General features: G+C 47.3%; 1 protein-coding gene across 5 annotated transcripts in view; it reads left to right on the top strand.

Annotated features, from left to right (window-relative positions):
* The window catches only part of FAM149B1 (family with sequence similarity 149 member B1), a 145,526-nt gene that overhangs the window by 50,592 nt on the left and 68,294 nt on the right, over positions 1 to 26,640 (top strand). For all 5 annotated transcript variants that reach the window (XR_010243970.1, XR_010243969.1, XM_063961474.1 and 2 more), the window contains exons 7-8: positions 20,295 to 20,459; positions 22,894 to 23,081. Coding sequence is in view for 3 of the 5 variants with exons in the window: in XM_063961474.1 (XP_063817544.1) it covers positions 20,295 to 20,459; positions 22,894 to 23,081 (353 nt within the window). In the remaining 2 variants the exon portion in view is untranslated. The remainder of the gene's footprint in view (positions 1 to 20,294; positions 20,460 to 22,893; positions 23,082 to 26,640) is intronic.

Here is a 26,640-nt window from a genome sequence, read left to right as displayed (position 1 = left end):
TCCCGCCCGTTTGGGAGCTTTGGTATAATCCCCATGGTCCTGACGGAGTCCCCAGCATCCACTAGGACGTTAGAGAAAATAAGAATTTACTTACCGATAATTCTATTTCTCGTAGTCCGTAGTGGATGCTGGGCGCCCATCCCAAGTGCGGATTGTCTGCAATGCTTGTACATAGTTATTGTTACAAAAATCGGGTTATTACTATTGTTGTGAGCCATCTTTTCGGAGGCTACTTCGTTTTGTTATCATACTGTTAACTGGGTTCAGATCACAAGTTGTACGGTGTGATTGGTGTGGCTGGTATGAGTCTTACCCGGGATTCAAGATCCTTCCTTATTGTGTACGCTCGTCCGGGCACAGTACCTAACTGAGGCTTGGAGGAGGGTCATAGGGGGAGGAGCCAGTACACACCATGTGACCTAAAAAGCTTTTTAGATGTGCCCTGTCTCCTGCGGAGCCCGCTATTCCCCATGGTCCTGACGGAGTCCCCAGCATCCACTACGGACTACGAGAAATAGAATTATCGGTAAGTAAATTCTTATTTTTACACTGTTTTCATGTGAAATAGAGACTTAACAGTAAAAAAAAGTGCGGGAAGACTGCGTGCCATTGAAGAGGCGGTGCTTCACTGAGAGCGGAACCAGCATGCTCAGACATTCTGCCTGCATCAACAAATGCTGACTGCAGGGAAGAGCTGCTATTCCACGACCCTCAAAAGCACCTATTCGATGCCGGAGGGTTGTAGCAGGGTTTAGTTAAAATTATGAGTATTAAATCCTTAACTAGGGATTTTAGGGGGTAATTCAGACCTGATTGCTGTGCGTTTTCGCACAGCGGGTATTCAGTCTAAACTGCGCATGCACCGCAATGTGCAGGCACAAAGCGGATCGCCGGTCAGTGATGCGTTTGTGCGACAGATCCGTTTGCACGGGCGATCGCAAGGTGATTGAGAGAAGAAGGTGTTTGTGTGTGTCAACTGACTGTTTTCAGGGAGTGTCTGGAAAAATGCAGGCGAGTCCATGCGTTTGCAGGGAGTGTTACTGACGTCATTTCCGGTCCCGGACAGGCTGATGTGATCGCAGCAGCTGAGTAAGTCCTGGGCTGTTTGTACAGCTGGAATGTGGCAGTATATTTTGGCTTTATTGGAAAAACATTCTCTTGCTGTATTTTTCTCCATATCAGGGATATTGAAGATCTCTTTGATAGAGAATAAGAGATCTTCCACACTCTGAGACAGAGTACCATCCCCCATATGTTCCCTCCACCAAGATAAAACATTGTATTACAGCACCTGCACTCAGTTTTACTGCCTGTCATTTTGAACAGCAGAGTATACACACACAGGAATAGGTTAACATACAATAACCCAAGGAAAAGCCTTGTCAGGAGAGAGAGACAGAGAGGGGGAACCAGCACACTGTCTCTATTGCATTGTTGGGCAGTGGATGAAGTCCCTTTTGTATGGACTTAGTACACACAGAGACTAGGGGTCTAATTCAGACCTGATCGCTAGCAAGCGATTTTTGCACTGCTGCGATCAGTTAGTCTCCGCCTACAGGGGAAGTGTATTTTCGCTGTGCGCGTGTGTGCGAACGCATGTGTAGCAGAGCTGTACAACTAGCCCAGGTCTTACTCAGCTGCTGCGATCACATCAGCCTGCCCGGGACCGGAACTGACGTCAGGCGAGTCCATGCGTTTGCAGGGAGTGTTACTGACGTCGGTTCCGGTCCCGGACAGGCTGATGTGATCGCAGCAGCTGAGTAAGTCCTGGGCTGTTAGTACAGCTCTGCTACACATGCGTTCGCGCACAGCGAAAATACACTCCCCCTGTAGAGGGCGACTATCTGATCGCAGCAGTGCAAAAATCGCTTGCTAGCGATCAGGTCTGAATTAGACCCCTAGTCTCTGTGTGTACTAAGGGGGTAATTCCAAGTTGATCGCAGCAGGATTTTTGTTAGCAATTGGGCAAAACCATGTGCACTGCAGGGGAGGCAGATATAACATGTGCAGAGAGAGTTAGATTTGGGTGGGGTGTGTTCAATCTGCAATCTAATTTGCAGTGTAAAAATAAAGCAGCCAGTATTTACCCTGCACAGAAACAATATAACCCACCCAAATCTAACTCTCTCTGCACATGTTATATCTGCCTCCCCTGCAGTGCACATGGTTTTGCCCAATTGCTATCAAAAATCCTGCTGCGATCAACTTGGAATTACCCCCTAAGTCCATACAAAGGGGACTTCATCCACTGCCCAACAATGCAATAGAGACACAGGGGTAAATTTACTAACATTCGTATTTTCCCGTTTCAGGTCAAAGTTCAATCACGAATGACATCGAAAGTGTAAAACTGCAACTTTTTGAATTTATTACGACTAATTTACTAAGCTGTCGTATTCGGGTTTTTCTTTTGTTCCGATGTCGATGTCATTCGTGTTTTTTTTTTTTTTTCTTTAACGGCAGTGATTAGCAAAACACTGCCGACTTTTTAAAAATGAATCTCGGCCGGATCTGTGTGATCCGTGCTGGGGTTCATTTTTTTTTTTTTTAAATTAAACAGTGTAAAATCAAAAAAAAAATTGCGTGGGGTCCCCCCTCCTAAGCATAACCAGCCTCGGGCTCTTTGAGCCGATCCTGGTTGCAGAAATATGGGGGGGAAAATGACAGGGGTTCCCCCATATTTAAGCAACCAGCATCGGGCTCTGCGCCTGGTCCTGGTTCCAAAAATACGGGGGACAAAAAGAGTAGGGGTCCCCCGTATTTTTAAAACCAGCTCCGGGCTCCACTAGCTGGACAGATAATGCCACAGCCGGGGGTCACTTTTATATAGTGCCCTGCGGCCGTGGCATCAAAAATCCAACTAGTCACCCCTGGCCGGGGTACCCTGGGGGAGTGGGGACCCCTTCAATCAAGGGGTCCCCCCCCCCCAGCCACCCAAGGGCCAGGGGTGAAGCCCGAGGCTGTCCCCCCCCCATCCAATGGGCTGCGGATGGGGGGGCTGATAGCCTTTTGTGATAATAAAAAGATATTGTTTTTAGTAGCCGTACTACAAGGCCCAGCAAGCCTCCCCCGCATGCTGGTACTTGGAGAACCACAAGTACCAGCATGTGGCGGAAAAACGGGCCCGCTGGTACCTGTAGTACTATTACTAAAAAAATACCCAAAAAAAGACAAGACACACACACCGTGAAAGTAAAGATTTATTACATACATGCACACAAACATACATACATACTTACCTTATGTTCACACGCAGGTCGGTCCTCTTCTCCAGTAGAATCCAAGGGGTACCTGTTGAATAAATTCTACTCACCAGATCCAGGGTCCCAGGGTCCTCGGGGCAACCATTTGTAATCCAGGTACTTGATTAAAATAACAAAACGGATACCCGAGCCACGAACTGAAAGGGGCCCCATGTTTTCACATGGGACTCCTTTCCCCGAATGCCAGAAACCCACTCTGACTTCTGTCTAAGTGGGTTTCTTCAGCCAATCAGGGAGCGCCACGTTGTAGCACTCTCCTGATCGGCTGTGTGCTCCTGTACTGAGTGACAGGCGGCACACGGCAGTGTTACAATGTAGCGCCTATGCGCTCCATTGTAACCAATGGTGGGAACTTTCTGCCCTGCGGTTGACCTAAAGTGACGTCACCGCTGAGCAGAAAGTTCCCACCATTGGTTACAATGGAGCGCATAGGCGCTACATTGTAACACTGCCGTGTGCCGCCTGTCACTCAGTACAGGAGCACACAGCCGATCAGGAGAGTGCTACAACGTGGCGCTCCCTGATTGGCTGAAGAAACCCACTTAGACAGAAGTCAGAGTGGGTTTCTGGCATTCGGGGAAAGGAGTCCCATGTGAAAACATGGGGCCCCTTTCAGTTCGTGGCTCGGGTATCCGTTTTGTTATTTTAATCAAGTACCTGGATTACAAATGGTTGCCCCGAGGACCCTGGGACCCTGGATCTGGTGAGTAGAATTTATTCAACAGGTACCCCTTGGATTCTACTGGAGAAGAGGACCGACCTGCGTGTGAACATAAGGTAAGTATGTATGTATGTTTGTGTGCATGTATGTAATAAATCTTTACTTTCACGGTGTGTGTGTCTTGTCTTTTTTTGGGTATTTTTTTAGTAATAGTACTACAGGTACCAGCGGGCCCGTTTTTCCGCCGCATGCTGGTACTTGTGGTTCTCCAAGTACCAGCATGCGGGGGAGGCTTGCTGGGCCTTGTAGTACTGCTACTAAAAACAATATCTTTTCATTATCACAAAAGGCTATCAGCCCCCCATCCGCAGCCCATTGGATGGGGGGGGACAGCCTCGGGCGTCACCCCTGGCCCTTGGGTGGCTGGGGGGGGGGGACCCCTTGATTGAAGGGGTCCCAACTCCCCCAGGGTACCCCGGCCAGGGGTGACTAGTTGGATTTTTGATGCCACGGCCGCAGGGCACTATATAAAAGTGACCCCCGGCTGTGGCATTATCTGTCCAGCTAGTGGAGCCCGGTGCTGGTTTTAAAAATACGGGGGACCCCTACTCTTTTTGTCCCCCGTATTATTGGAACCAGGACCAGGCACAGAGCCCGATGCTGGTTGCTTAAATATGGGGGAACCCCCGTCATTTTCCCCCCCATATTTTTGCAACCAGGATCGGCTCAAAGAGCCCGAGGCTGGTTATGCTTAGGAGGGGGGACCCCACGCAATTTTTTTTTGGGAAAAAAACCACTTTCCCACCCCTTCCCACTGATAGACATGCACGGATCTCATGGATCCCTGCATGCCTATGCAATCACGAATATAAAAAGCAGGTCTGCTTTTTTTTAGCACTTTTTTGCGATTTGTAATTTTTCACGGCAGTGTTTTCCTCTTTGGAGACTTGCACTTTTTAGTAAATTACCGAGTTCTACTAATTTGCTGGCGTATTTTGACCGATGGTGTATTCATTCGTATTTTTTTACAACTACTTCCAAAAAAATACGAATGCCTTCATCACTGCCGTGATTATTGCTTAGTAAATTACCGAGATGACACTTTGATGAAAAAACGGCATCTCGGTCAAAATCGGGACCTTAGTAAATCTACCCCACAGTGTGCTGGTTCCCCACTCTCTGTCTCTCTCTCCTGATAAGGCTTTTCCTTGGGTTATTGTATGTTAACCTATTCTTGTGTGTGTATACTCTGCTGTTCAAAATGACAGGCCATAAAACTGAGTGCAGGTGCTGTAATACAATGTTTCTCATACGTCCTAGAGGATGCTGGGGACACTTCATAGACCATGGGGTAGAGACGGGATCCGCAGGAGACATGGGCACTCTAAGACTTTTACTGGGTGTGAACTGGCTCCTCCCTCTATGCCCCTCCTCCAGACCTCAGTTAGATTCTGTGCCCAGAGAGACTGGACACTAACAGGGGAGCTCTCCTGAGTTTCTCTGAAAAAGACTTAGGTTTTTTATTTTCAGGGAGCGTTGCTGGCAACAGGCTCCCTGCTTCGTGGGACTGAGGGGAGAGAAGCAGACCTACTTCTAATGAGTTCAAAGGATCTGCTTCTTAGACTACTGGACACCATTCGCTCCAGAGGGTCTGATCGCTAGCCGTGCTAGATGCTCGTTCCCGGAGCCGCGCTGTCTACACCCCCTTGCAGAGCCAAAAGAAAGAAGCCGGGTGAGTACAGAAGTGAAGAAGACTTCAGAGACGGCAGATGCTGACTGAGGTACCGCGCGGCAGTCGCGCTGCGCGCCTGGCTCATACACACACAGCGGCACTGTTGGGTGCAGGGCGCAGTGGGGACGCCCTGGGCAGCAGGAAACCTCAGATTGGCACTGGCAAAAGACATATGGGTGCCTGGGCACATATTATACCCCCGCCAGTTTAAATGTATTTTCACAGGAAGCGGGACTGAAGCGCGCCATTGAGGGGGCGTGGCTTAGCCCTCACAGCGCTAACCAGCGCCATTTTTCTCTTCACAGAGCTGCAGACGCTGAGCCTTCCTCTCCACTGTCACAAGTAACACGGAAAAAACAGGGGGGACACAGTTTATTTGGTGCTTATTATTGTATTTCTGATAAGAAAAGCGCTGACATCTCTGGGGCTGTGTATTGCACACTTCAGAACATAGGGGGTCATTCCGAGTTGTTCGCTTGTTGCCGATTTTCGCAACGGAGCGATTAAGGTGAAAATGCGCATGGTACGCAGGGCGCATGCGCTAAGTATTTTAGCTCAAAACTTAGTAGATTTACTCACGTCCGAACAAAGAATTTTCATCGTTGAAGTGTTCGGAGTGTGATTGACAGGAAGTGGGTGTTTATGGGCGGAAACTGACCGTTTTCTGGGAGTGTGCGGAAAAACACAGGCGTGCCAGGATAAAACGCAGGAGTGTCTGGAGAAACGGGGGAGTGGCTGGCCGAACGCAGGGCGTGTTTGTGACGTCAAACCAGGAACGAAACGGGCTGAGCTGATCGCAGTGTAGGAGTAAGTCTCGAGCTACTCAGAACTGCTAAGAATTTTCTATTCGCAATTCTGCTAATCTTTCTTTCGCAATTCTGCTATGCTAAGATACACTCCCAGAGGGCGGCGGCCTAGCGTGTGCAATTCTGCTAAAATCTGTTAGCGAGCGAACAACTCGGAATGACCCCCATAGTTGGCGCTGGGGTGTGTGCTGACAAACTCCCTTTGTGTCTCCCTGACAGGCTTAGTGTGGGTCTGTTCCCTATAGCCCAGTGTGTTTGGTGGTGTTGGTGCACGGGTGTCGGCATGTCTGAGGCTGAATGCTCTTCCCAGGAGGAAGTAGGTGTGGAGACAGTACAGGCTGTGGGTGTGACCCCGTCGGCACCGCCGACTCCTGATCGGATGAATTTGTTGAGTGTTTTGAATGCTAATGTGGCTTTGTTAAATAAGAGATTTGATAAATCTGAATCACAGCACCGAGAATGGAGAAGGTCCATGGAGGATGCATTGTCACAAACCCCTTCGGGGTCACAGAAACGTTCATTTGCCCAATTGGTGGACACAGATACCGACACGGATTCTGATTCCTGTGTCGACTATAATGATACCAGATTGAATCCTAAGCTGGCTAAAAATATTCAGTATATGATTGTGGCGATAAAGGACGTGTTGGATATCACGGAGGACCCTGAGGTTCCTGATACGAGGGTCTGCATGTATAAGGGAAAGAAACCTGAGGTAACGTTCCCTCCCTCTCATGAACTGAATACTCTTTGTGAAAAGGCTTGGGAAAATCCTGACAAAAAGTTTTTGATTCCCAAGAGAATTCTGCTGACACATCCTTTTCCCTCGGGGGACCGGAAAGTGTGGGAATCAACCCCCTCTGTGGACAAGGCCTTATCCCGACTGTCCAAAAAGGTGGCTCTTCCGCGTCTGGACACGGCAGCCCTGAAGGATCCTGCGGATTGTCGACAGGAAAGCACATTGAAATCGATCTATGTCGCTACAGGTACGCTGCTCAGACCTACCGTGGCATCGGCATGGGTGAGTAGCGCTATTGAAAAATGGGCGGATAATTTATCCTCTGAACAGGGACAGGGATAGCATTCTCGTAACTTTAAGTTACATAAGCGACGCTGCAGGGTATCTGAAAGACGCTGCAAGGGATATTGGCATTTTGGGATCAAAGGCCAATGCCATGTCAGTCTCGGCTAGGAGGGCATTGTGGATTCAACAATGGAATGCTGATTCAAAGAAAAATATGGAGACTCTGCCGTATAAAGGTGGTGTCTTGTTTGGTGACGGCCTCGCGGACCTGGTATCCACGGCTACTGCCGGTAAGTCATCATTTCTACCCTATGTCCCTGCACAGCAGAAGAAAATGCCTCACTATCAGATGCAATCCTTTCAGCCCAATAAGTACAAAAGAGGGCGAGGGGGCTCCTTCCTCACTACTAGAGGTAGGGGAAGGGGAAAAAGATCTCCCCTGCGGTGGCAGGTTCCCAGGAGCAGAAGCCCTCCACGGCTGCTGCAAAACCCTCCGCATGACGCTGGGGCTCCTCTACAGGAGTCCGCTCCAGTGGGGGCACGTCTCAAGCTCTTCAGTCAGGTCTGGGTTCGCTCGGGCCTAGATCCTTGGGTTTTAGACATTGTAACCCAAGGTCACGTGCCCCCTTAAATTTTTTTTCAAGTCAGCCTTGCCAGCTTCTCTCCCGGAAAGGGAAGTGGTATGCGCGGCCATACAAAAGCTGTGTCTACATCAGGTCATTGTCACAGTACCACTGTCACAACAAGGAAAAGGCTTTTATTCAAGCCTGTTCATGGTACCGAAGCCGGATGGCTCGGTCAGACCGATTCTGAACTTAAAGTCTCTCAATTTCTATCTGAAGAGATTCAAATTCAAAATGGAATTTCTTTGGGCAGTTATCTCCAGTCTCGAGGGAGGAGATTTTATGGTATCAGTAGACATAAAGGACGCGTACTTACACGTCCCCATTTACCCTCCGCATCAGGCGTACCTGAGGTTTGCGGTTCAGGATTGTCATTACCAATTTCAGACGTTGCCGTTTGGGCTTTCCACAGCTCCAAGGATCTTCACAAAAGTGATGGCGGAAATGATGGTCCTCTTGCGCAAGTGAGGAGTCACAATTATCCCGTACTTGGACGATCTCCTGATAAAGGTGAGATCAAGGGAGAAATTATTAGAACACATCGCGCTCTCCCTGAAGATTCTACAGCAACATGGTTGGCTCCTAAATTTGCAAAAATCACAGTTGGTTCCGACAACGTGGCTGTCGTTCCTTGGCATGATTCTGGACACGGAGTTACAGAGAGTTTTTCTGCCGGTGGAGAAAACTCTGGAAATCCAGAACATGGTAAAAGGGATTCTGAAACCGGCGAGAGTGTCGATTCATCAGTGCACTCGGTTGCTGGGAAAGATGGTGGCGGCCTATGAGGCCGTTCCGTTTGGCAGGTTTCATGCCAGGGTGTTTCAGTGGGACCTGCTGGACAAGTGGTCCGGGTCTCACCTGCTCATGCACCGGAAAATAGTCCTATCTTCCAGGACCAGAATCTCTCTCCTGTGGTGGCTGCACAGTCCTCACCTTCTAGAGGGACGCAGGTTCGGGATCCAGGATTGGGTCCTGGTAACCACGGATGCAAGTCTCCGGGGATGGGGAGCAGTCACACAAGGGGAAAATTTCCAGGGAAAATGGTCAAGTCAGGAGGCTTGTCTGCACATAAACATTCTGGAGTTGAGAGCCATTTACAACGGCCTTCGACAAGCAGAAAATCTTCTTCAAGATCTGCCCGTCTTGATTCAGTCGGACAACATAACAGCAGTGGCGTACATAAACTGTCAGGGCGGAACAAAGAGCAGAGCGGCAATGGCAGAGGCCACAAAAGTTCTCCGCTGGGCGGAAAGACATGTAAGCGCTCTGGCGGCGGTCTTTATCCCAGGAGTGGACAACTGGGAAGCAGATTTCCTCAGCAGACACGATCTCCATCCAGGGGAGTGGGGTCTTCATCAAGAGGTCTTTGCAGAAGTGACAAGTCACTGGGGAATTCCTCATGTAGACATGATGGCGTCTCGCCTCAACAAGAAACTTCGGAGGTATTGTTCCAGGTCAAGGGACCCTCAAGCAATAGCGGTGGACGCCCTGGTGACACCGTGGGTGTTTCCGTCGGTCTACGTGTTCCCGCCGCTTCCACTCATACCGAAGGTGATAAGGATCGTAAGAAGAACAAGTGTTCCGGCGATACTCATTGTCCCAGACTGGCCGTAGAGAGCCTGGTATCCGGATCTTCAGGAGTTGATCATAGGAGATCCGTGGCCTCTTCCTCTGCGAGAGGACCTGTTACAGCAAGGTCCGTGCGTGTTCCAGGACTTACCGCGGCTGCGTTTGACGGCATGGCGGTTGAACGCCGTATTCTAGCCCGAAAGGGGATCCCCAGTGAAGTTATCCCCACTCTACTTCAGGCTAGAAAAGAAGTAACGGTGAAGCATTACCACCGTATTTGGAGAAAATATGTGTCTTGGTGTGAATCCAAGAAGGCCCCTACGGAGGAATTTCAGCTGGGGCGTTTTCTCCATTTCCTACAAGCTGGTGTAGATGCGGGCCTTAAGCTAGGCTCCATTAAGGTACAAATTTCGGCCTTATCAATATTTTTTCAAAAGGAATTGGCTTCCCTCCCTGAGGTTCAGACTTTCGTGAAGGGGGTGCTGCATATCCAGCCTCCTTTTGTGCCCCCGTTGGCACCGTGGGATCTCAACGTGGTGTTACGATTCCAGCAATCTCCTTGGTTTGAACCTTTACAGAAGGTTGAATTAAAATTCCTCACTTGGAAAGTGGTCATTTTGTTGGCCTTGGCGTCAGCAAGGCGAGTATCTGAGTTGGCGGCCTTGTCTCACAAGAGCCCCTATTTGATCTTCCATGAAGATAGAGCAGAGTTGAGGACTCGGCAGCTGTTTCTGCCAAAGGTGGTTTCAGCTTTTTACATGAACCAACCTATTGTGGTGCCAGTGGCTATTGGCGCCCTCGTGGACTCAAAGTCTCTGGATGTGGTCAGGGCTTTGAAAATCTATATGGCCAGAATGGCTCAGATTAGGAAAACGGAGGCTCTGTTTGTCTTATATGCTCTCAATAAGATTGGGACACCGGCTTCCAAGCAGACTATTGCGCGTTGGATCTGTAACACGATTCAACAGGCTCATTCTACGGCTGGATTGCCGTTACCGAAATCGGTTAATGCCCATTCTACCAGGAAGGTGGGCTCATCTTGGGCTGCTGCCCGTGCGGTTTCGGCGTTACAGCTTTGCCGAGCGGCTACTTGGTCGGGTTCAAACACTTTTGCGAAGTTCTACAAGTTTGATACCCTGGCTGATGAGGACCTCTTGTTTGGTCATTCGGTGCTGCAGAGTCATCCGCACTCTCCCGCCCGATCTGAAGCTTTGGTATAAACCCCATGGTCTATGAAGTGTCCCCAGCATCCTCTAGGACGTATGAGAAAATAGGATTTTAATACCTACCGGTAAATCCTTTTCTCTTAGTCCGTAGAGGATGCTGGGCGCCCGTCCTTGTGCGGACTCTATCTGCAGTAGTGGTTGTAGGTTTTGGTTGTTTTACACATTGGTTGTGTTTGGTTATAATCAGCCTGTTGCTGGTTTTTTGTTCATGCTGTTGACTGGGTTTACTTACAAATGCCATGTCCTTTTCCTGGAAATGTCTGTCTCCCTGGGCACAGTTCCTATAACTGAGGTCTGGAGGAGGGGCATAGAGGGAGGAGCCAGTTCACACCCAGTAAAAGTCTTAGAGTGCCCATGTCTCCTGCAGATCCTGTCTATACCCCATGGTCTATGAAGTGTCCCCAGCATCCTCTACGGACTAAGAGAAAAGGATTTACCGGTAGGTATTAAAATCCTATTTTCATCTTGGTGGAGGGAACATATGGGTGATGGTACTCTGTCTCAGAGTGTGGAAGATCTGTTATTCTTTATCAAAGAGATCTTCAATATCCCTGATATGGAGAAAAATACAGCAAGAGAATGTTTTTCCAATAAAGCCAAAATATACTGCCACATTCCAGCTGTACAAACAGCCCAGGACTTACTCAGCTGCTGCGATCACATCAGCCTGTCCCGAACCGGAACTGACGTCAGTAACACTCCCTGCAAACGCATGGACTCGCCTGCTTTTTACACATCCGTGGGTAATCCTGACACAAAATTCCACATTCCAAACAGATGGAAAATGTGGCAACAGGGGGATCACTAGTGTGTACATAGTGCAGTGTCCCTTCTCAGGGGGAGGGGGGCAGTACAGGGGAACAAGCGTGGCTGGACTCCATTAATGCTTCCAAACTGAGCTGGCTGCGCCCAAGCAAGTGACGCAGGACTTAAGAATTCTATGGCTGATTTTATGATAATTTATCAGACCACGGCCCAGCGTCTCAACTTCCCTTCTTATTCCACAAGAACGCCTCCAATATGACTCAGGGGAGAGGCCAGATCTGGTAGGAGGGGAGGTGATGTAGATGCGGAGAGTACTTCTGTGTCCAGGCTGTCACAGAAGATGGTACTATCTGTACCTGGTGCGATCGCCCTAAAATACTCTGCCGACCAAATAAATTGAGTGTACTCTCAAATCGCTTATACGGCAGTTGGAGTTGCTCAGGGGCCCACATTTTAGCATGTGGTTGGGTTACTGGAGCCATCACTACATGGTCAGGTCCTCTACTCACAGGTTTTATCACTGTGTATCAGGACAAAATGGTCACCCTCCTGCAGCATATACATAAAGTACACACACTGGACCCTAGGTTCTATTCCCAAGAGACACACACATAATTTGTGCACACTCTACAACTAGGGCAGGGTCAGCACGCAGTGGTTTATGGCTACGTCAGTGGACAGCAGACGCTGATGGGGGGGATGCTGCTGGGGAAAAAGAGGAAAACCTTGCAAACCAGCAGCCGCTCGTTTATAGGAGCTGAGCTGCAACGCAGCCTCCACATGACAGCTAGCCGCAATGGCTGGGGGGGACCTGCTGGTGGGAGCTTGCCTAAAATATTTCTGCCACGTCTTGGCAGGTTTCCTGCCAGGACTCCTGGGTCAATAATGATATCCTGGGGCTACAGGTCAGTGTTCCAATATCTCCCACCTCTCAGATTCTTCTAGTCAGGCTTGCCAGTTGCACTAGAAACTTGAGTAACCTTACAGGAAGCTATTCAAAAACTGTTACGGACTCCGGTCATTGTTCCAGTCCTGTCTCGACCCCAAAGTAGGGGTTATTATTCCAGCCTGTTGTGGTGTCGTACCCAGACGTTCGGTAAGACCAATCTTATACCTCCAATCACTGAACCCAATCTTACGAGTGTTCAACTTCAAGTTGGGGTCTCTGAGAGTGGTGGTCTCGGGTCTAAAAAAGGGGAATTCCTAGTAACATAGTATCTAAGGTTGAAAAAAGACAATTGTCCATCGAGTTCAACCTATTTGTGGTCTCCTATGCACGATTATTTTGTAGAAAATTTTGACTGAAGTTGATGACTGCCTTTACGTTTTACCCCTCTTTTTTATAATAACCATAGTGCGTGACTATGCCCCGTAACCCTGGATATCCTTATCCATTAGGAATTTATTTAACCCATTCTTAAAGGTGTTGACTGAGTCTGCCATTACAACTCCCTCAGGCAGGGAATTCCAAACACGTATCGTCCTTTCCGTAAAAAAGCCTTTACGCCGTATTGTGCGAAATCTCCTCTCCTCTAACCTGAGCGAGTGTCCACGAGTTCTCTGTGTTGATCTAACCAAAAACAGGTCCTGCGCAAGATCTGTATAATGTCCCCTTATATATTTGTCAATTTTGATCATGTCCCCTCTTAATCTCCTCTTTTCCAGTGTAAACATGCCTAGTCTTGCAAGCCTTTCCTCGTATTCCAGCGTCTCCATACCCTTAATTAGTTTGGTCGCCCGCCTTTGAACCTTTTCTAGCTCCAGGATATCCTTTTTGTAGTAAGGTGCCCAGAATTGTACACAGTATTCAAGGTGTGGCCTCACAAGTGATTTATATAACGGGAGTATAATACTCTTGTCCCTAGCATCAATTCCCCGTTTTATGCATGCTAATATCTTATTAGCCTTCTTTGCTGCAGTCCTACTTTGGGTACTACTGCTTAGTTTGCTATGAGGACACCTAAGTCCTTTTCCAGTACAGAATCCCCTAATTTTACCCCATTTAGTAGGTAGGTGTTACTTTTGTTCTTGTTACCACAGTGCATTACCTTACACTTGTCTGTATTGAAGCGCATTCTCCATTTCGCTGCCCAAGCTTCTAACTTAACGAAGTCGCTCTGAAGCGACTCAGCATCCCCCCCCCCCCCCCCCGCATTTATAACTTTACACAATTTGGTATCATCTGCAAAAATTGACACCATGCTCTCTAGACCTTCTGTTAGGTCGTTAATGAAAATATTGAACAATAGCGGTCCTAATACTGAGCCTTGCGGCACACCACTTAGCACTTCAGCCAAGTTGAAAAAGATCCATTAACCACAACGCGCTGCTCCCTATTATCTAACCAGTTTTTGACCCAAGTGCATATTGTGCTTCCTAGCCCTGATTCTTGTAGCTTGTAGATAAGTCTCATGTGTGGTACAGTGTCGAATGCTTTGGCAAAATCTAAAAAGATTACATCCACCTCTTTACCCTGATCTAGGTTTGCGCTTACTGTTTCATAAAAGCCAAGTAAATTGGTTTGACAGGATCTGTCCTTCATAAACCCATGTTGATTCCTTTTAATGACCTTATTGACTTCAAGGAACTTCTGAATACTATCTCTTAGAATACCTTCCAATACTTTCCCCACTATAGATGTAAGACTAACTGGTCTATAATTACCTGGTTCAGCTTTACTTCCCTTTTTGAATATAGGCACTACTTCCGCTATACGCCAGTCTTTGGGAACCATACCTGATATTACTGAATCCTTAAAGATCAAAAATAGCGGTTTTGCAAGTTCAGAGTGAAGCTCCATTAGAACCCTTGGGGGAATACCATCGGGACCTGGTGACTTATTAATCTTTAAATGTTTTAATCGGTCACAGACTACTTCCTCGCATAAATAAGTACCTATCAGTTGGATATTCTCATTATTGAGATTATGTGTTAGTCCCTGAATTGGGTCCTCTCTAGTAAATACTGTTGAAAAAACTCATTTAGTGTGTCCGCTATGTCATTATCATTTTTGCTTAAGACTCCCAACTTGTCTTTTAAAGGGCCTATACTCTCCTTCCTTAATCTCTTGCTATTAATGTATTTAAAGAATTTTTTGGGATTCGCTTTGCTTTCCTTTGCTACTAGTTTTTCAGTTTCTACTTTAGCCGCTCTTATTTCCTTTTTGCATATAGTGTCTCTGGACGTTAGGAATACGTACTTCACATCCCTCTCTGGCCGCCTCATCGGGCTTATCTACGGTTTGTAGTGCAGGACAGTCACTACCAATTCCAGGCCCTATCACTCGGTCTCTCAATGACATTGACTGTGTTCACAAAGGTGATGGCTTAGATGATGCTACTATGCCGCAATCTGGGAGTGAACTTCGTACCATACCTGGACAATCTCCTGCTAATGGCTATGTTCGGAGAACAGTTGATGGTAAGCATCAGCCTCACGCCTTGACTACTCATGTCTCAGGGCTGGTTCTAATTCGGTAGAAATTCCACCTGGAACCGACACAGAGGTTTCAGTTCCTGGGAATGCTACTGGACACAGTGTCTCAGTAAAGTGTCTCTGGAAACAGCAAAGACAATTCAGACAATGGTTCATTCCATCCTGACGCCAATCAGGATCTCAGTACATCTTTGCCTACGCCTTCTGGGAAAGATGATGGCAATTCAGTACGGAAGAGTCCATGCCTGACCTTTCCAGCTAGTTCTGTTGGACGTATGATCAGGGTCTCATCTGCACATGCATCAGACGATTCGCCTCTCGCCAAAAGCCAGAATATCCCTGCTGTGGGGTTTACAGACTTCTCACCTGGTGGAGGCTCGAACCTTTGGGTTTTTTGATTTGGATTCTACACTTCATGGATGCAAACCTCGGAGGTTGGGAGCAGTAATCCAGGGGGCTCCGTTCCTGGAAAGGTGGTCAAATCAAGATGACACCCTTCCAATAAATGTCCCGGAACTCAAGGCGATCTACTATGCCCTTCTGCTGGCCTCTTACCTGCTTCAGGATCCGGCATACAGGTACAGTCGGACTACGCACCGACAGTGGCGTACTTAAACCGTCAAGGAGGAGAATTAAAAGCAGGGCGGAAATGAGAGAGGTGTCCAAGATACTCCTCTGGGCAGAGCAGAATGCCAAAGCCATATCGGCCATCTTCATCCCGGGAGTAGACATCTGGGAAGCAGACTTCCTCAGCAGACACGATCTGTGCCTAGGGGACTGGGGCCACCGCCTGCAAGTGTTTCATCTGATAACATGTCAGTGTGGTTGTCGGCAGTTCGACATGATGGCTTCTCGACTCAACAAGAAGCTCCTGCGCTATTGCTCCAGGACAAGGGATCCACTGGCCGCAGCAGTAGACGCTCTGATGGCGCCGTGGATTTACAAGTTGGTGTAGTTGTTCCCTCCAAATCCTCTAATTCCCAGAGTTCTCTAAAGAATACAAAGGGACAGAATTCTGGCAATCCTAATTGCCCAGACTGACCACGCAGAGCCTGGTATGCAGACCTCCTGGCCTTGTCAATCGAAGATCCTTGGCCTCTGTCCCTACGGGAAGATCTTATCCAATAGGGGTTGTTCGTCTATCCTGACTTACGGCTACGGTTTACGGCATGGAAGTTGAAGGGGAGTTTTTAGCCAGGGAAAGGAATTCCGGGCAAGGTTATGTCAACTATGATCCAAGCCGGGAGGTGGTCACGTCTATACATTACCATCATATTTGGATGGGATATGTTTCTTGGTGTGTAATTCGACAATATTGCACTGTGGAATTTGAGCTGTGACGTTTCTTGTACTTCCTTCAGTCAGGAGTGGATATGGGCCTACGTTTCGGCTCCATAAAAGTTCAGATTTCAGCCTTGTCTGTTTTCCTTCAGAGACAATTGACTGCTCTCCCAGACATCCGGACATTCTTGATTGGTGTCTTTCATATACAACCACCCTGTATGCCTCCCACGGCACCTTGGGTTCTCAATTTGGTTCTAACTTTCCTCCAGTCTGACTGGTTTGAACCATTACACGCGGTTGAAGTAAAGTATCTTACTTGTAAGACTGTCACACTGTTGGTCTTGGCTTCGGCATAACTTGTTTCGGAGCTAGGGGCCTTTTCTTGTAAGGGGCCCCTACCTTGTATTTCATGAGGACAAAGCGGAGCTCAGGACTCGTCAGCAGTTTCTGCCTAAGGTGGTATCAGCGTTTCATATCAACCAGCCAATAGTGGTTCCGGTTATTATTGTCACGTCCGCTACTCCTAAGTCCTTGGATGTCGTATGGGTTTTGATGATGTATGTCGAAAGGACTGCTGCTCGCCGAGACAGTCGGACTTTCTGTTCTTGTGTGAGGCCAACAAGATTGGTTGCTTTGCTTCGAAGCAGTCGATTGCACGTTCAAAGCAGTCGATCAGGCTTGCTATCCAACAGGCTTATTCCTCTACAGCCTTACAGAGTCCTAAGTCACTTCAAGACCACTCCACTAGGTCGGTGGGTTCTTCCTGGGTGGCTTGCCTTGGAGTTTCTGTTTCACAGCTAGGCCGAGCTGCTATTGGTCAGGTTCGAATACGTTTGTTAAGTTTTACAAGTTCGATACCTTGGCTGCTGAGGTCCTTCAGTTGGTCTCTCAGTTTTGCAGGAGTCTCCGCACTCTCCCACCCAGTTTGGGAGCTTTGGGACTTCCCATGGTACTAAGGACATCCCAGTATCCTCTAGGACGTTAGAGAAAATAGGAATTTAATACCTACCAGTAATTCCTTTCTCGTAGTCCGTAGAGGATACTGGGCGCCTGCCTCTGTGATTCGGTTTTACTGCAAGTTCTTGTAGCTTTGTTGTTTGGGTCAGCTGTTGCTGTCCCTATTTTTCAAGTTGTGGTTAGCATTGTTATCCTCTTGTTTTGTTGTGTGCTGGTTCGGAGCCTCACCACTTTACTCTGCTATTTTCTTTCTCTCAAAGTATGTCCGTCTCCTCGGGCACAGTTTCCTAGACTGAGTCTGCTAGGAGGGGCATAGAGGGGAGAAGCCAGCACACACTCTGAAGAGTTTAATGTGCCAAGGCTCCAAAGGACCCATATATACCCCATGGTACTAAGGACATCCCAGTATTCCCCTACGGACTACGAGAAAAAGAATTACCGGTAGGTATTAAATTCCTATTTTTTATAAGGCACCGTAAAGTCCCACAAATGCATGCAGAGCAATGATGCAAACAGTTTAAACTTACAGTAGGTTTAACCAATTCCTAATTCTAAGCAGAATCACAATTACATGCATATAGAGGTGGGTGAGGGGGAGACCAAAGAGAAAAAGGGTGCATTAGTTGGGTGTAACAGAAGGTTGAAAATGCTGGGTGCTAGCAGGTATGTTGACTGCCATGTGTGACAATGGGTGCACAGGAGCTTTGAGAGAACAGCTACACAACATCGAAACGCATAATGTGAGAATATATAAAATAAAAATAAAAACATTAATCCTATTACCTCTTCCCATTTGCTATTCCTGATAGCCTCATATCCTATTGGAGCCGTAGTTGTTTTCCAGATTTTGGTTAGCCTTACGTCTCCTCCAGCGCATGACGCCTCGGATATATGCCACATGAATTCTGACAATACACACTTCTGCATCAATTATTGATTTTATATGAATGTGGCTGTGTATATATATATATATATATGAATTAGCTAATTTTTCATTTATTTCTTATTGTATTAATAGTTTGTTTTATCATTTTCAAAACTGTCCAATTTTGTATATAAATTTAATACAGCGAGCACTGGTATACACATTGTTATTATTTATATTCTGGTTTAATAACCTAAGGGCCTGGCAACTCTTATACCAGCTGCTAATACCCCTTTCACACTGCCAATGCCGGATCCCACCCGGGAATTGGAAACGGGTCCTTCCCGGGTGGGATCCGGCATTGGCCGCTGCTGCAGGCTTCCCCGACCCGGCAATATGCCGGGTGGGTTGCCATAGCAGTGGGGGGCGGAGGTGGAGGCGGCGCTGGGAGATGAGATATGCCGGGTCGATACCGGGTTATTTGTGTAGTGTGAAAGCGGTATAATTGACAGCGCACTTCATATTTCATGGTTTTATACTGTTGTTTAGTTTGAAGTATTGGCTGATCAATAGATATGATTGATCCCTTTGAGGCAAAAATGCTGGGAATAATGATATATATGTAGAATAACATATACATTTAAAGTGTTTGAGTATCTGAGGAAAAATAAAGCAGAAACTACTTATGAAACTGCAAATATTTAGTTTTTAAGATTTAGAACCCAAAGCATTTAGAATGTCGGTAATTCTGGCATTAAAGGGTTCTAGCGGTACAAATGTTTGGATGTCCAATTAAATAAGGATTTTCACCAAAAACCACAGACTATATACATACCTCCCAACTGTCCCGATTTTCGCGGAACAGTCCCGTTTTTTTGGGACTGTCCCGCTGTCCCACCCGCGGGCCGCAGTGTCCCGCGGTGTGGAAGGGGAAGTTGGGAGGCTCCTGTCATCGCTTGAATAGACGCTGTGCGCGTGCGCACAGCGTCTATTCAGTGAAGACAAGGAGAGGGGGCATGCCAGCGGCTCACAGAGTGCTGGTCATGCCCCCTTTAGTGATGAAAAACGGGGGCGTGACTCGCGATCGCGGCAGTGCCGCGATACCACGCCCCCTTTTCAGACGCGCGCAGGAGTCCCTATTTGAGCCCACAGAATGTTGGGAGGTATGTATATATAAATTCCCCCAGCAGTCTGGGAACAGTTACAGACATGCCCTGTCCCAGGCACCACAAATGTAAACTTGCAGATACTGATGTTATAACTCCAGACAGTATAACTGTTTTCTCCAGTACAATCCTGCTTCACAAGAGAGTATGGCTCCAAATAATTTTGAAACACACTTATATAGCCCCCTTTTGGGATTTTGGTTAAATTAGCTATGGATTATTATACATTTAGATTGTAGAAAATGACTGTATATACATCTACATAGTATTTACAGTACTACATTCACAGTAAATACTGTGAATGAGGTCAACTATAAGTAGGGTATTATCTTTTTCCTGTGACCACAGTTTTCTACTTCTCACTAGTGTGATGCCTTGGGGCCGTTGGGTTGTACTGGCCTGGGGGCTCCTTTTCTCTGGACTTGAACATTAGGACTATTAGGGACCCTAGGTCACCTGGGAGTGGTAGGTGGGTGCATATTTTATGCCAAAACTTATGCTAAGAACCTCAATTTTACTCCCATGTTAAATTGCAGAGTTTATTATAATTGTTCTGATTGCTGAGCCCTTAGTGTTGGCAGCCTGGTAGCATCTCTTATTATGTTTAGAATTAGGGTGTGCAGTCCAGCAACCTCCCCCCACATGTGACCACAGCTTCTGGACCAGTAACAACATATTTAATTGTTTGCTTAATGCAGGCATGTCCAAACTGCGGCCCTCCAGCTGTTGAGAAACTACACATCCCAGCATGCCCTGACACAGCTTTAGCATTCTCTGACAGCAAAACTGTGTCAGGGCATGCTGGGATATGTAGTTTCACAACAGCTGGAGGGCCGCAGTTTGGACATGCCTGGCTTAGTGCAAGAGTCTCTGGGTTTATATATTTCCGTTACTCAGTAGTTATTATGTATTTAACAGGATGGGCATTTTTGGTACAAGATTTCCCCTCTCCGCAGCGAGTGAAGCCAGCGCTGCAGTCTCCTTTTCCCTCTATGGTGACGAGGATGAAGTAAAAGATGGCGTCAGTGTAATCTTGTCAGATGGTGTCATGGAGGAATACTTGGCTTTTGACAGCCGGGATAAGTGAGTCGTCATATTTGAAAAAAAAGATGTATTTGCAACTGATTGATTAAAAACCTGTAAAAATCCAATTATCAACTTCATTAGTAAATCACCTTCCTCACAAGTGTGATACTCGTGATGTCTACTATGAGAGCAATCTTTATGATAACAGGGTTGTTCACATATGTAACAAGTAAAGAAGATTCTCTTGGCTGTCAACTTGTGGGAACACACATACCAGAGTGTAGAATGATGTCTGGAATGACGTTGCAGACCTGGAGTCTTCCTGTATGTGGCCAAGATGATGAAATGGATACCATCACAAAAGATTCAATACTAGTAGATTTGGACAAAAATGTACAAGTAAATAATTTAGTCCAATGAAATAGAATGAGCAGGGAGAGAATAGGGAGGTAGAGTGGAATGGACGTAAAAGTACGACAGTAGTGTCCTAGCCTAAGTGAGCCTAGAAAACCATAAAGAAAAGAAAAGGAATACATTTTTAAATATACAAAAGTCTTAAAATAATAAATATAATAAGCCCAATGCCCAACGCTGTGGCGCCATAAAGTGTTAAGTCACGTCACTGTGCGGAGTGTAGAGAAGAATGTATTTATCTAATGTGCATGAATTCCTGTCACATATTAGTGCTATTTTATAATACCCCAGCTCAGCAATATCAGATCAAAGGACTGGATTCCCAGTGTGGGAAAACAGCATAAAAACCATGCAGTAGAGCCCACATGAGTCTGTATCATCTTCACTTCTGGATTATCGCCAGTATCACAAATCTTCTGCTTCAATATACTTCATATTGTCTGCTATAACATGTCACCACAAATAAGGCCTAACGCTGTAATTTGTTCCCCAACCGTCTGTGTGGAACTCTGCATCCCTATTCACACTCTGCCTTCTGCCCTGCACTCCTGATGAGAAGTGGTCAGAAGGAATCGGCAACAGTTACCAGCAAAGAGACGCAGCAGAAGAAGCTATACCAAACACATTCAATGGGATGTAGTTATGTGACCGGTGGTCTCCACAGTACCGATGGCTACTTCCCGCCCCCCTCTAAGTCTCGACAGTTGGCATGCCGACTAACAGGGACTGTTTCCACACGACACCCAAGGAGCGCTCGCGCTGAGCCCACAAGGGGCTTCGTTGTGCTCATGACTACCCCCCCCCCCCCCCTGCTCCGGCATACTACTCCCCAGGATCCCGGCGTCGGTATGGTGACCAGTGGGATCCCGAGCACCAGTCACCTATACCCAGCCTCACTCAGACATAAGCAGGTCCATATCCCAGGAAAAATTCTAGTAGTAGCAGCAGCGACTACTCTCCTACAGCTAGTGCGCATTTGGCAGTCCCAGTCATTGTGTGTCTGGTGGTGGAGTACAGCCGGTAGGAGAGGTCCATAATGACAATGAAGGAAACTGGTGGCTGTAAGCAGGGTAGAGGCTTGAGCTCATCCTTTCCCAGTCACAAAGGATTGCTGTGACCATTGTATGGTTAAGACCACAGACTAAGTGATACAATAAAGGTCACAATCTATTATAATCCTTCTAGCACTTGTAGCAGTGTTGCTAATAAGGAACACTTAAGGGGTTTATGTTACTAAACACCAATGCTAGCAATATAATCTACACTAGGTAATACGGGATGCATTTAGCATCCCGGCGGTCATGTGACCAGCGCTGGAATCCCGGCACCACTCAGAATCCCGGCGCTGGAACATTGACTGCCAACATACGAAGGTAAGTATCTGGGTCACTGTTAGGATTAGGGCCCAGGACGGGGGGTTTAGGGTTAGGCACTATACGGGGGTTAGCTGTAGCCGACACCCCTGAGTCTTAACCCTATCCGACAGCCCCGGAGTATTAGCCCTAGCCGCCACACCAAGAGGGTTAGGGTAGGGTACAGGGGAGGGGTAAAATAGTTACCCCACCACCAGGCTGCATTCTTAATGTCGGGGTGTCGGTCATGTGACCGCCGGCATCCTGACAGCTGGGATCCCATACCGAACCCGATAATATCACTATTAAAATGAAGCCAGCAGTAGTGTTGTTAGTGTGATTGAGTGTTGTACAGTACATGTAACCACTGACCGCTGGAAGCTTGCTGTATATATATTTTTTCTCTTAACTAGCTGTTAAAATGTATTCCATTCATATCGCGTTGTTTTCCCATATGCTAGTATAATATAATAGTATACACTATGCTTAAAAATAAGTATGAATAATATTGCCTTTCACAACTAATTAAAGACTTGAGAATCAGAGAAAAAGATTCTCAGCATCCAGAGGTGTGTGAAGAATTACATTTGTTTGATTAATCTATTAACTTATAGCCTGCTCACCAAGTAAATGACGGCATTCTGTACATATTGAACGGACAATTTAATAGTGATTTGACTTTTGCATTTGTTACACTTGCCAAAATGACACCTTTGTCTTCATAGAGATGATGAATTCTTTGAGTGGACTAGGGCTATGTCCTTGGACAGCCTGAAGATGGGCTATCCCCCAATTTCTCCACAGTACTGCAAGAAGGAGGCTGTGGTGGCTTGTGTGTTTGATGATGTGTGGAGAGAAGTCGTTGGGTGTCTGGAGGAACTCATTTGCCGACACTGGGAAGAGTCAATCACAGGTAAGAGCAGTGACACCAAAACACTATACAAATATTTCAACAATATTCCAGTTCTATAGTAGCTATAATATATATACTTGATATGATGAGCATTGCATGAGTGTGATGGATAGATGTAGAGCTCTGTACTGTACAAGGAAATTGCTACATTGGCTGCAGAAGGAGGTCTAACAGAAGTTATGATGTTGGTGATGGCAAATTGATATTAATAATAAATATAGACTAGTGCTGCGCTGAGAAAAATGTTTTCTCTATCGTCCTTGTGGATGCTGGGGTTCCTGAAAGGACCATGGGGAATAGCGGCTCCGCAGGAGACAGGGCACAAAAAGTAAAGCTTTCCGATCAGGTGGTGTGCACTGGCTCCTCCCCCTATGACCCTCCTCCAGACTCCAGTTAGATTTTTGTGCCCGGCCGAGAAGGGTGCAATCTAGGTGGCTCTCCTAAAGAGCTGCTTAGAGAAAGTTTAGCTTAGGTTTTTTATTTTACAGTGAGTCCTGCTGGCAACAGGATCACTGCAACGAGGGACTTAGGGGAGAAGGAGTGAACTCACCTGCGTGCAGGATGGATTGGCTTCTTGGCTACTGGACATCAGCTCCAGAGGGACGATCACAGGTACAGCCTGGATGGTCACCGGAGCCGCGCCGCCGGCCCCCTTGCAGATGCTGAAGTAAGAAGAGGTCCAGAATCGGCGGCTGAAGACTCCTGCAGTCTTCTAAAGGTAGCGCACAGCACTGCAGCTGTGCGCCATTTTCCTCTCAGCACACTTCACACGGCAGTCACTGAGGGTGCAGGGCGCTGGGAGGGGGGCGCCCTGGGAGGCAAATGAAAACCTTTTTTGGCGAAAAATACCTCACATATAGCCCCCAGAGGCTATATGGAGATATTTAACCCCTGCCAAGATTCACTAAATAGCGGGAGACGAGCCCGCCGAAAAAGGGGCGGGGCCTATCTCCTCAGCACACAGCGCCATTTTCTCTCACAGAAAGCCTGGAGAGAAGGCTCCCAGGCTCTCCCCTGCACTGCACTACAGAAACAGGGTTAAAACAGAGAGGGGGGGCACTGATTTTGGCGATATTGAGATATATATAAAGATGCTATAAGGGAAAACACTTATATAAGGTTGTCCCTATATAATTATAGCGTTTTGGTGTGTGCTGGCAAACTCTCCCTCTGTCTCCCCAAAGGGCTAGTGTGGGTCCTGTCCTCTGTCAGAGCATTCCCGGTGTGTGTGCTGTGTGTCGGTACGTGTGTGTCGACATGTATGAGGACGATGTTGGTGAGGAGGCGGAGAAATTGCCTGTAATGGTGATGTCACTCTCTAGGGAGTCGACACCGGAATGGATGGCTTATTTAGGGAATTACGTGAGAATGTCAACACGCTGCAAGGTCGGTTGACGACGTGAGACGGCCGACAAACTATTAGTACCGGTCCAGGCGTCTCAGAAACACCGTCAGGGGCGTTAAAAACGCCCATTTACCTCAGTCGGTCGACACAGACACAGACACGGACACTGAATCCAGTGTCGACGGTGAATAAACAAACGTATTTCTCATTAGGGCCACACGTTAAGGGCAATGAAGGAGGTGTTGCATATTTCTGATACTACAAGTACCACAAAAAAGGGTATTATGTGGGAGTGAAAAAACTACCTGTAGTTTTTCCTGAATCAGATAAAATAAAATGAAGTGTGTGATGATGATGCGTGGGGTTACCCCGATAGCAAATATTGGCGTTATACCCTTTCCCGCCAGAAATTAGGGCGCGTTGGGAAACACCCCTTAGGGTGATAAGGCGCTCACACGCTTATCAAGTGGCGTTACCGTCTCCAGATACGGCCGCCCTCAAGGAGCCAGCTGATAGGAAGCTGGAAAGATATCCTAAAAAGTATATACACACATACGGTGGTTATACTGCGACCAGCGATCGCCATCAGCCTGGAGATGCAGTGCTGGGTTGGCTTGGTCGGATTCCCTGACTGAAAATATTTTATTCATATAGAGCATTTAATAGGATGCATTCTATATATATGTACGTGAGATACACAGAGGGATATTTGCTCTCTGGCATCAAGATAAGTACGTTGTCCATATCACCCAGAAGATGTCATGGACACGACAGTGGTCAGGTGATACAGATCCCATACGGCACATGGAAGTATTGCCGTATAAAGGGAAGGAGTTAGTTGGGGTCGGTCCATCGGACCTGGGGACCACGGCAACAGCTGGGAAATCCAACCTTTTTACCCCAAGTTACATCTCAGCTGAAAAAGACACCGTCTTTTCAGCCTCAATCCTTCCTTTCCCATGAGGGCATGCAGGCAAAAGGCCAGTCATATCTGCCCAGACATAGAGGTAAGGGAAGTAGACTGCAGCAGGCAGCCCCTTCCCAGGAAAAGAAGCCCTCCACCGCGTCTGCCAAGTCCTCAGCATGACGCTGGGGCCGTGCAAGCGGACTCAAGGTGGGGGGGTAGTCTCAAGAGTCTCAGCGCGCAGTGGGATCACTCGCAGGTTGACCCCTAGATAGTACAAGTATTATCCCAGGGGTACAGATTGGAGAGTCGAGACATCTTCTCCTCGCAGGTTTCTGAAGTCTGCTTTACCAACGGCTCCCTCCGACAGGGAGGCAGCATTGGAAACAATTCACAAGCTGTATATCCAGCAGGTGATAATCAAAGTACCCCTCCTACAACAAGGAAAAGGGTATTATTTTTCCACACTATATTGTGGTACTGAAGCCAGACGGCTTGGTGAGACATAGTCTAAACTGAAATCTTTGAACACTTACATAAAAGGTTCAAATCGAGATGGAGTCACTCAGAGCAGTGATAGCGAACCGGAAAAAAGGGGACTATATGGTGTCCCTGGACATCAAGGATTACCTCCATGTCCAAATTTGCCCTTCTCAACAAGGGTACCTCTGGTTCGTGGTACAGAACTGTCAATATCAGTTTCAGACGATGCCGTTTGAATTATCCACGGCACCCCGGGCCTTTTACCACGGTAATGGCCGAAAAGATGTTTCTTCAAAGAAAAAAGGCATCTAAATTATCCCTTACTTGGACGATATCCTGAAAAGGGCAAGTTCCAGAGAACAGTTGGAGGTCGGAAGAGCACTATCTAAAGTAGTTCTACGACAGCACGACTGGATTCTAAATATTCCAAGAATCGCAGCTGTTTTCCGACGATACGTCTGCTGTTCCTAGGAATGATTCTGGGCATAGTCCAGAAAAAGGTGTTCCTCCGGGAGGAAAAAGCCAAGGAGTTATTCGACCTAGTCAGAAACCTCCTAAAACCAGGCCAAGTATCAGTGCATCAATGCACAGGAGTCCTGGGAAAAATGGTGGCTTCTTACGAAGCGATTCCATTCGGCAGATCTCAGGGGATTTGCTGGACGAATGGTCCGGATCGCATTTTCAGATGCATCAGCGGATAATCCTGTCTCCAAGGACAAGGGTGTCTCTTCTGTGGGGGCTGCAGAGTGCTCATCTTTTAGAGGGCAGCACACTCAGCATTCAGGACTGTGTTCTGGGGACCACGGATACCAGCCTGAGAGGCTGGG

This window comes from Pseudophryne corroboree, chromosome 3, assembly GCF_028390025.1.
Source record: "Pseudophryne corroboree isolate aPseCor3 chromosome 3, aPseCor3.hap2, whole genome shotgun sequence".
NCBI lineage: Eukaryota > Metazoa > Chordata > Amphibia > Anura > Myobatrachidae > Pseudophryne > Pseudophryne corroboree.
The sequence above is the reverse complement of the archived record's forward strand: the minus strand, read 5'-3'. Positions and strand labels throughout refer to the sequence as shown.